The following is a 9,965-nucleotide window of genomic DNA, read 5'->3' as shown; positions in this document are numbered from 1 at the left end:
CACACCTGCACTCACTTTGGTGGGTGCCACCTCCAGCCGTTGTGATCCCTGCTGTCACAGCCCTGAGCAGACGCGTCCCCTCTGTGTGGTTTATCAGCGTTCCCTGCCTGCCGCTGCTCCTCCGTGCTGCTTTAATCACAAAACCCAGCACCTCCACATCCCCGACGTTATAAACGCGATGCCAGGGCTGTGGCTGAGGGTGACTCGGGATGTTCCCCCGCATTGCCCAACCACAGGTAATCCTGACCAGCTTCACTCATAGGAATGGCACCTCCGGCACCCTGGGGGCGGGCACGGCCCCACCTGGGACATCCTGGCAGCTCTGCTGGCTGCTCAGGTTCTCCCATCCCAGCCTGCCGCAGCCCCGACAGCAGATGCTTGTAAGTCATTAGCTGTGCCAGAACATCCTAATCTTTGCTGGCCAGACAGCACCAGGAAATAATCTCCCGCAAATCTCATCCCACTTACAGGCCTGCCCCAAGCTGACGGCCGGATGGGCTGCAGCACTTCGGCCAACGCGTGTCAGCACTGGGCAGCAGCACCGAGCAGCAGCACATCCCTTCCCTGCAGCTGCAGTCCTCGGTTGGGGCCACGCAGCCCGGGGGGCCGGGAGCCAGCAGGGCAGTGGGCCACACGTGGGCGAGGGGAGAGGTGAGCCAGGCTGGGGATGGGCGCGGGGATGCTGTGCACCCGGGAGCAGAACGGCTGGGAGCAGCCAGACACGGCCTGGCACGGGGATCGTGGTCTGCTGCACCTCCCCGGATGCCCCAAGCGTATCCGGGGCCACCTCCCTCCAGGACACCCCTTCACCCCTTCTACGATTCCACGATTCAGACAATGACAGCAGCTTTCAGCCCAGGTGGGCGGCTGTCCTGCGTGGTTTGGGAGTTTTCCACAGCACAGCAGGGAGCTCTTCCCATGGACAAGGCTGGAGATGGGGCTCAGCAGAGTCCTTGACCCTCCCTGCCGTGTTGGGTCCCGTGTCCCCTCAAAGCTGCACCCGCCGTGCCCGGCCCCTTCCTGCCCCACCACCCCCCTGCTGTTCCCCCCAGCCCCACAGGCTGCAACTGCACGACTTTGGGCGGGCAACCAACTCCAGCTGCTGCAAACCACACCGTGCTGCCTGCATGGAAACTCTGAGTGGCCCCACATGTGTTTCCAATTGCATGCACCAGAAATGCCCGAGGGCTCTGCACAGACACTCACGCTATGGGCGACACCCAAAGGGGAGCACTGGTGTCCTGCAGAAAGTGGGTATGGAGCAATGGATTCCTATGGGACAGGAGAGCTGTCCTCCAGGTGGCCGGGGAAGCACCTCAGAAGCCAAACAGGTGCTGAGGAACGTGGGTGGATTTCCAGCGCCAGTGAGATGCTGAACGCTGCTCTGTGAACAGGAAGGGCTGCGCTTCAGCCCCACTGAATGCCTCAGCAGCCTTGTTTCACCCAAAGGGAGCAGAGCCAAGGCCTGCATCAGGCAGCGCCTGCCTGGGCGCGTGGCACCCTGAGCTGCACAGCTGATGTGGCTGGAATGGCACTGCCTGCACAGCGGGGCTGAGGGCAGGAGGCAGAAAGGTGGGAGCGCTACAGCTCCTCCTGCCCCACTCAGCAGCCACCACTTCAGGGGCACCTCGAGACGCTCTCAGCACAAAGAGCCTCTGCCTTCTGCAGCTGCTGCTGCTCTGGACGGCCACACTGTGGCTCCGGCGTGGGAGAGATGGCAGCCCAGCCCAGGCAGGTGGTTTTCCCATTGTCCGTCCATCTCCTTCTGGCTTGGACACTGCTCTGCAGAAGCAGGAAACGAAGGAGGAGTTCCTGGAGCTGCTGCAAGCAGCACATCTGCGCTTGTGGCTGGGACAAGGACTCGGTGATCCAAGCCCAGGTGGCAGGAGGGGTCACAGCACCTCACGCCCCCCTCTGAGGGCTGCCCCTGGGCTCACGGGCAGGGTGACAAACTCCACAGCACCATTTTCAGAGCTCCCTTCGGCGGCAGCAAAAAGCGCCTGAATTTCCCACCATCCCAGGATCCACAAGTATTACGATCCTGCTTTTGTGATACTAATTAGGATGGCTCCCGGTGTGGGAACATCCAAGAGAACAAGCCCAGGAAACCAAGAGCTGCTGCTCAGCAGTGCTGGGAGCCAAGCAGCTGCAGTGACAGCACCAGCTGGACGGGACACGATGAACCGCTCGGCGGCACGGCTGCGACTCGTGCTGCCCCTCCCACGGCCCCGTGAGAGCGCCGCTCCATCCCTGCCCCCCCTGCTCCGCCCGGGGCACCCCACTCTGCAGCTCCCCGGGCCCTGTGGGCAGCCCCACGCGGTGGCAGCGGTGCTGGGGCGGCTGCACCCCCGGCTGTGCGGTACACAGATGCGCTCCACGCCTCCCAGCTCCGCTGGACACTCGGGTGACGCTCAGGACCCCGCAGAGCAGCCCGGATAGGAGCCCTGCAGCCCGCAGCCCGTCCGTCGGGTTCCGGCCCGCCGCTGCAGGGTGGGCACCGAGCAGCAGACGCTGTGGGCAGCCTTCGCCTTCCGCCCCCCCTCACCGCAGCGGTTCCTGCAGGCACAGCCCCCGTCCCTGCCGGGTGGTTGCGGGTACGGAGCCCTCAGCCCCGCCAGGGACCCCCCAGCCCCATTCGAGCAGCCTTTAGGCCAGCCCCGTGGGGCCTCGCACAGCCATAACGGCGGCATCCCAGCCAAGGAGAGGGACGAGTTGGGCGGCGCTCCGCCACCGCCATCGCAACCCGCGCCGACCCCCGCAAAGCCGCGCCCCGCAGCGCCACCGTTGGCGGGGACGGGGTCCGCCCGTCACGTGACCGTCGCTTCCTCACGTGACCGGGACTCATGCGCTCCCTCACGTGACCGGGCGCCGTGGCGGGATGGCGCGGGGGTAACGGGGCGCGGGGCCGGGATGGGGGGGGGGGGATCGGAGCGTCGGTCCCCGATCCGCCCCGCTGAGCTCTGCCCGCCGCAGGTGCCGGGCGCTCCCCGCCGTGCTGGCGCTGTGTGCGGCCACCTGGAGCTGTTGCGCCGCGGGTCGGGCGCTGGAGCGGGACCAGCCGTTCCGGTAGGTGCCGTCCTGAGAGCTGCGGGTCGGCGCGGTGTCCCCCCCGGCGCTGCCCCCGCTCACGGCCCGCCCGCAGCCCTCCCCCCGGATGGGTCCTCGCCGGCCGCGTGAGCCCCGAGCACGACGTGCAGCTGACCCTGGCGCTCCGGCAGCGCGGCACCGCGCGTCTGACCCGCCTCGTCCGCGCCGTGTCCGAGCCGCGCTCCCCGCAGTACGGTAACGACTGTGCGCCCGCCGCCTCCCCCCCCCCACCCCCCCCGCCTCGCCGCGCTCCGCGCCGCGCGTTGACCCCGTTGTGCCCGCAGGGAAATACCTGAGCGTGGAGCAGCTGCGGGACGTCGTGCAGCCCTCCCCGGCCACGCTCATGGCCGTGCTGAAGTGGCTGCAGAGCCACGGCGTTGAGGACTGCCGCAGCGTCGCCACTCTGGACTTCCTGGAGTGCCGCATGCCGGTGAGGTGAGCCCTGCTGGGCAGTAGGAGAGGGGGGTGACCCCGTTCCCTCCTGGCCGATGGGGCTCCGTGGCCCAGAGCCGGCTGCTCTGTGCAGCCCCGGTGATGGAGGAGCCACAGCCTGCTGGCCCAGGGTGTGCGCGTGGGATGGGAGTGAGTGGGACGGGTGTGAGTGTGGGATGGGTGTGAGTGTGGGATGGGTGCTTGGGCTGTCCCACGCCTCCTTGTGCCCGCTTTTGGAGCCACGGTGTCCCAACAGGAGGGCTGGGATGGGCTGCAGTTGGCTTCTGTGGTGCTCAGCCCGGGTATAGGGGGCACTGTGTTTCACAAAGGCATGCGGGTAGGAAGAGGCGCCCATCCCTTCCGACAGTGGGAAGGGCGAGCAGGGTGTGGGCTGCACCGAGCAGTGCTGTGTGAGTCCTGGTGTGAGCTGTCCCTGTTGCAGCACGGCTGAGCGCCTCCTGCCCGGGGCTGAGTTCCACCGCTACGTGAAGGGACAGCGCAGCGTCATCCGCTCCCCGCAGCCCTACGTCGTTCCCGAGGAGCTGGCAGAGCACATCGACTTCGGTACGGTGCAGGGGCGCCGGGGCTGCTCAGAGATGCAGGTGGGAGGCTGAGCACTGCTTGGCCAGGATGGGGCCACCGCAGCGCACAGAGCACAGCGCTTCTCTGGCCGTGTCCCGGCCGCCCCCCAGGGAGGCAGGTGGTGACCTGAGTGCTTCCCACTGGCATTCCTGGCACCGGGTGCTCAGCGCTGGCTGTGCAGGTGGCCGTGGCTGTGCAGGTGTCTGCTGTGCCGCTGCCTCGGAGGGGTCAAAGCTCCTCCCACGAGGAAGCCGCTGCACCGCAGCCATTGGCACGAGGAGAGCACGACGTGCTGGGCAGTGGTGGCTGCGCAGCAGTGGGGTAATGGCAGCCCAGGAGGACACGGAGCGCAGTGTGCTACGGGTGCTCCCCGCGCTCTGCTTCCAGCCAGGGCGAGGAGGGGGAGCAGGGCCGTGTCTTGCCAGAGCACGGTACCCTGGCACCTTCTCCCTGTTTGTGGACCAGTGGGGGGCCTGCACCGGTTCCCTGCGGAGAGGAGTGTGGTCAGCAGGGCCTGGGCCAAGGAAGGAATGGAGTCCCGGGGGCAGAGAGCAGCCTTCCACCTGGGTGTGATGCCATCGGTCATTCGGAAGCGATACAACATGACGAGAGAAGACATTGGAGTGCTGCCCAACAACAGCCAGGCCTGTGCCCAGGTACTGCCCGGCGCCGAGGGGGCAGCAGCTCGTACCCCAGAGCTGGGGCACCACTCCAGTGCTCCCAGGGTGCCGTGGGAGGGTTCAGCAGCTGCTGAGGGCTGTGGCCAATGTTCCACGAGCACAGTGAGCCAACTTCCCAGGTCGGGAGAAAGAACTTGGTGTCCTTCTGTGTCCCCTCAGTTCCTGGAGCAGTACTTCCACCAGGCTGACCTGGCCGTGTTCATGAAGCTCTTTGGCAGCGGCTTTCCCCACCGCACAGAGGTTGACCATGTGGTTGGGCACCAGGGCCAGGGCAGGGCTGGGCTGGAGGCCAGCCTGGATGTGGAGTACATCATGAGCACAGGCGCCAACATCTCCACGTGGGTCTTCAGCAATGCAGGTACTGAACCCCTGCCAGGGCCCACTTTGCCCTCTGTCTGCTTCCACGTGTCCTGCTTGGTCTAGCACTGACGCATCAGTTCAGGGAAGCGCTTGTTCTCTGCCAGCTGTGTGATGGGCTGCACACAGTCCAGCTGGTGTGAGTTGCACCTCCTGTAGTGCCTCACAGGGGCCGTGGTACTGTGGTTTCCCAGCTGCTTTGGGGACCCTGCCCTGGCATTGCTGTGTGAAGCATTCAGCTCACTCCTCTGCCCTTCCGTGGAGAGCTGACCTCCTGCCCATGGATCTGCCATAGGGTGGACGAAGGGCAGTTGGAAGGAAGCACGTTGCAAACCAGACTGCACCAACACGTGCTGGTGCTGTGGATCATTGTGGTTTGTCCAGGTTAGAGGACGGCCAGGGGCTGAGTGCACCGGGACGGCTGGTCCTGTCCTGGTGGTGATGTCTGTTGGTGCACAGAGCCCCGTGTAGGCTGCTGCTGTGCTGCCTGCAGTACGGGGAGGGGACAGAGAGGCTCTGAGCAGCTGCAGGGCAGTAGGGAGGCCAGGATTCTCTGCTCTACACCGCACGGAGTGGGGAGAGGGGCAGGAGGGGCCTCGGCAGGGCGAGCTGCTGGGTGCAACCCTTCCGTGAGCTGCGGGCAGCCGGAGCCGTTCCTGCCATGCTGCTGTCGGCTGCGCTCCCAGCAGTTCATGGCAGCATCCAACTGAGTTGCTCTGCGTGCACTCTACAGGCAGGGACAGGAGGAGGCAGAGCTGCTGCTGGGGGGGGCACGGTGACCCCGATCCCCCCTGAAGCAGTGCCTTTGTGCCCGCAGGGCGGCACGAGAGCCAGGAGCCCTTTCTGGCGTGGCTGCTGCTGCTCAGCAACATGTCGGCGCTGCCCTGGGTGCACTCTGTCAGCTACGGGGACGACGAGGACAGCCTGTCGCAGGCCTACCTGCAGCGGGTCAACGTGGAGTTCTTGAAGGCGGCCGCCCGCGGCCTCACTGTGCTCTTCGCTTCGGGTGCGTGAGCTGCGGGGCCGGGAGCGCCCGCGCGCCCCGCGCCGCGGGTGCCGCCGCCTCACGCGTGGCCGCCCGCAGGTGATGACGGCGCCGGGTGCAGGAGGGTGCCGGGGGGGAACCACACCTTCCGGCCCAGCTTCCCGGCCTCGAGGTAAGGGCGGGGCGGCCCCGGGGCTCCTCTCTGCCGCCCGGACTGGGGGCGCTGCGGGGCGGCCGGGTTTGGGGGAGCTGCAGCGTCCGCCCGTCCTCAGCCCCTACGTGACCACCGTCGGCGGCACATCTTTCAAGAACCCTTTCATGGTGACGGCAGAAGTGACGGATTACATCAGCGGCGGCGGCTTCAGCAACGTCTTCCCCATGCCCGACTACCAGGTGCGGGCGGGGGGTGCGGGGCTGCCCGGTGCGGAGCGGTGCCGGGGCTGAGCCGGGCTGCGTCCCCAGGCCGACGCCGTGCGGACCTTCCTGCGCTCCGCCCCGAAGCTGCCCCCGAGCTCCTACTACAACAGCAGCGGCCGCGCCTACCCCGACCTGGCCGCGCTGTCGGACAACTACTGGGTGGTGACCAACCGGCTGCCGCTGCCCTGGGTGTCGGGCACCTCGGTGAGCGCGGGGCCGTCGGGTGGCGGTGCGGGGCCGTCGGGTGGCGGTGCGGGGCCGCGCTCCGCCCGGCGCTGAGGCGTTTCTCCCTTCCAGGCCTCGACGCCGGTGGTGGCGGGGATGCTGGCGCTCATCAACGACCGCCGCCTGCAGCGGGGGCAGCCGCCGCTCGGCTTCCTCAACCCCGCGCTGTACCGCCTGCGGGAGCGCGGCCACGGCGGAGCGCTGTTCGACGTGAGCGGGGCGGGGAGCGGCTGTAGTGCCGCTGTTCGGGGAGAGGCCGGGAAGGGTCCCGGGGGGGGGGTGGGCTCCCTACACCCAGGAGTGCATGGGGAGGGGGGGCGGGCGCGGGGGGCGCCCCGTCCCGGCGGGGTCCCCACGCCGTCGCCGTCCCGCAGGTGACCCAGGGCTGCCACCTCTCCTGCCTGGACGGCACTGTTCAAGGCCAGGGCTTCTGCGCCGGCCCGGCGTGGGACGCTGTGACGGGATGGGGGACGCCCAACTTCCCGCTGCTGCTGCGCGCGCTGACGGCGCCGTGACGCCAATAAAGGCCGCCGCGCGGCGCCCTCTGCTGTGCTGCGCTGAGCTGCGCTGAGCTGTGCTCGTACCGCCGGGGGGGGTCGCGTGGGGGAGCGGAGCAGTCGGGCGGCCAATGGGGCGCGGCGGGAGGCGGGGCCAATCGGGCGGCGCGGCCAATCGGGCGGCGCGGCGCGCGCACGCGCGTCGGAGGAGCGCTCGGAGCCGTTGGGCGGTGGGCGATGAGCTGCAGCGCAGAGGCCGACCCCGCGCCCGCGGTCCCCGCCGCCCCCGCGCCGCCCGCGCCCGCGCCCGCGCCCACCGCCGACAATAAGCCCAGCCCGGCCGCCGGCGGAAGTGGCGTCCCCGGGGCGCCTCCGAGCGCGGCGGGCGGCGCGGCGCGGGGAGCCGAGGGCGGAGCGGCCGCCGGGAGGGGACCCGGTGAGTGCGGGGGTGGGGGCGGCGCGGGGTGAGGCGGCGCGGCGCGGGCCCCGCTGAGCGTCTCTGCCCGCAGCGCCCGTCTCGGCCGCGGCGCCGCCCGAAGGAGCGATGTCGAACGGCGTGTACGTGCCGCCCGGCGCCGCCAACGGGGAGGTGAAGCCGGTGGTGTCGGGCACGCCGCTCGTGGACTTCCTGCTGCAGTTGGAGGATTACACCCCCACGGTACGCGCGGCGCGGGGCGGGGGCTGCGGGCGGGCGGGCACTGAGCGCTGCTCTCCCCGCAGATCCCGGACGCCGTCACCGGGTATTACCTGAACAGAGCGGGCTTCGAGGCCTCCGACCCGCGCATGTGAGTGGGGGGGGGGCGGCCGGGGGGCCCCGCGGACACCCCCCGGTGCCGGCGCCGCGCCCCGCCCACGCCGTCCCTTCTGTGCCCGCAGTATCCGCCTCATCTCGTTGGCCGCGCAGAAATTCATCTCTGATATCGCCAACGATGCGCTGCAGCACTGCAAGATGAAGGGGACGGCATCGGGGAGCTCCCGCAATAAGAGCAAGGTGGGGGGGGGGGGGGCGGCCGTGCCGGGAGGTGAACGCGGGGTGAGTGCAGTGATAGGCACTGCCGGCCATTGAGCCCCTGAGTCGGGGGGTCACCGAGTGGTGGAACGGCCTGGGTTGGAAAGGACCACAGTGCTCATCCAGTTCCAACCCCCTGCTATGTGCAGGGTCGCCAACCAGCAGCCCAGGCTGCCCAGAGCCACATCCAGCCTGGCCTTGAATGCCTGCAGGGATGGGGCATCCACAGCCTCCTTGGGCAACCTGTTCAGTGCGTCACCACCCTCTGGGGGAAAAACTGCCTCCTCATATCCAACCCAAACCTCCCCTGTCTCGGTTTAAAACCATCCCCCCTTGTCCTATCACCATCCACCCTCATAAACAGCCATTCCCCCTCCTGTTTATACACTCCCTTCAAATACTGGAAGGCCACAATGAGGTCTCCCCGCAGCCTTCTCTTCTTCAGGCTAAACAAGCCCAGTTCCCTCAACCTTTCCTCATACGAGAGCTGCTTCAGCCCTCTCACCATCTTAGTGGCCCTCCTCTGGACCCACTCCAAGAGCTCCACATTCTTCCAGTACTGGGGCCCCAGGCCTGGATGCAATACTCCAGATGGGGCCTCACAAGAGCTGAGTAGAGGGGCACAATCACCTCCCTCTCCCTGCTGGCCACCCGTTTTAATGCAGCCCAGCACACAGGTGGCCTTCCGGGCTGCAGGCGCACACTGCTGGCTCACATCCAGCTTCTCGCCCCCCAGGACCCCCAAGTCCTTCTCCACGGGGCTGCTCTCAGGGAGATCTTCCCCCAGTCTGTATAAACACACCTGGGATTGCCCCGGCCCAATGCAGCACCCTGCGCTTGGCCTTATTGAACCTCATGGTTCAACACGAAAGGCTGACATGTACTGACACAAAGGGGGCTTTGCTGCTGAGAGGGAACGTGGTGGGCAGGAGGTGGCAGTGGTGGGTATGGAGATACTGAAGGGCCACCCAGCCCTGCTGCCCCCACTGATGGCACCCAGCCATAATGCTGGGGAAAAAGGTAAAGGGAGGAAATGTATAGAAATAGCTTCTGGGACTCCACACAGCCACTATTTGTGGTTTAGGGGCAATGCAGTGGAAGTGTTGGGTAATGCTCGGTGCATTTCTCTGCAGCTGAGGGCAAAGAGCAGGTGCAGCCCTCCGGCACGCGGAGGTGGTTAATGCCCCAACCATTGGCCTCCAGCTGTTCCGGGAGGTGCACGCACACAGCCAGGCTCAAAACCCCAAAGCAGCACAGGGCTGAAGGCGCCGGGTGTCTGTGCAGTGGGTAATGCTGCCTTTTGTCCCCAGGATAAGAAGTACACGCTGACCATGGAGGACCTGACGCCCGCCCTCGCCGAGTACGGCATCAACGTGAAAAAGCCGCACTACTTCACGTGAGGGCAGGGATCGCTGCTGGGGACTTCTGTAGGGTTTGCTTCTGCACCATTAAACCACTGGGTAGTTTTTTTTTTTGGTGGAAAGAGCCCCTGTTTCCTGCCCACGTGCCCGCTGTCAGTGAAGCAGCATCGTTTGGCCCACGGAGTTCTGCTCTCAGCACCAACGGAAGGCGACGGCTGCTGGCGGTGCAGCAGGGAGCTGCAGCTGCATCTCCTGGAGGGCTCAGCCTGCCCTGAGCCGCTGCGGGGATGCAGGCAGCGTGCAAAGAGAAGTGCCCAGCCTTCCCCTTCGCTT

General features: G+C 67.2%; 2 protein-coding genes across 2 annotated transcripts; both read left to right on the top strand.

Annotated features, from left to right (window-relative positions):
- The first annotated feature begins 2,839 nt into the window (after positions 1–2,839).
- On the top strand, positions 2,840–7,326 carry TPP1 (tripeptidyl peptidase 1). The gene is made up of 13 exons (XM_015280924.4): positions 2,840–2,889; positions 2,974–3,066; positions 3,143–3,282; positions 3,372–3,522; positions 3,962–4,083; positions 4,567–4,757; positions 4,941–5,139; positions 5,956–6,144; positions 6,223–6,295; positions 6,396–6,516; positions 6,586–6,744; positions 6,838–6,975; positions 7,140–7,326. The coding sequence occupies exons 1-13, from the start codon at positions 2,879–2,881 to the stop codon at positions 7,278–7,280; spliced, it is 1,728 nt and encodes a 575-aa protein (XP_015136410.2). The 5' UTR covers positions 2,840–2,878; the 3' UTR covers positions 7,281–7,326.
- A 131-nt stretch (positions 7,327–7,457) lies between these two features.
- TAF10 (TATA-box binding protein associated factor 10) lies at positions 7,458–9,740 on the top strand. The gene is made up of 5 exons (XM_015280926.4): positions 7,458–7,698; positions 7,772–7,920; positions 7,983–8,047; positions 8,139–8,253; positions 9,582–9,740. Exons 1-5 carry the CDS (start codon positions 7,500–7,502, stop codon positions 9,669–9,671), a joined length of 618 nt encoding a protein of 205 aa, XP_015136412.1. The 5' UTR covers positions 7,458–7,499; the 3' UTR covers positions 9,672–9,740.
- Positions 9,741–9,965: the final 225 nt, after the last annotated feature.

This window comes from Gallus gallus, chromosome 1, assembly GCF_016699485.2.
Source record: "Gallus gallus isolate bGalGal1 chromosome 1, bGalGal1.mat.broiler.GRCg7b, whole genome shotgun sequence".
NCBI lineage: Eukaryota > Metazoa > Chordata > Aves > Galliformes > Phasianidae > Gallus > Gallus gallus.
Note: the sequence above shows the minus strand (reverse complement) of the source record. Positions and strands in the feature narration are given on the sequence as shown.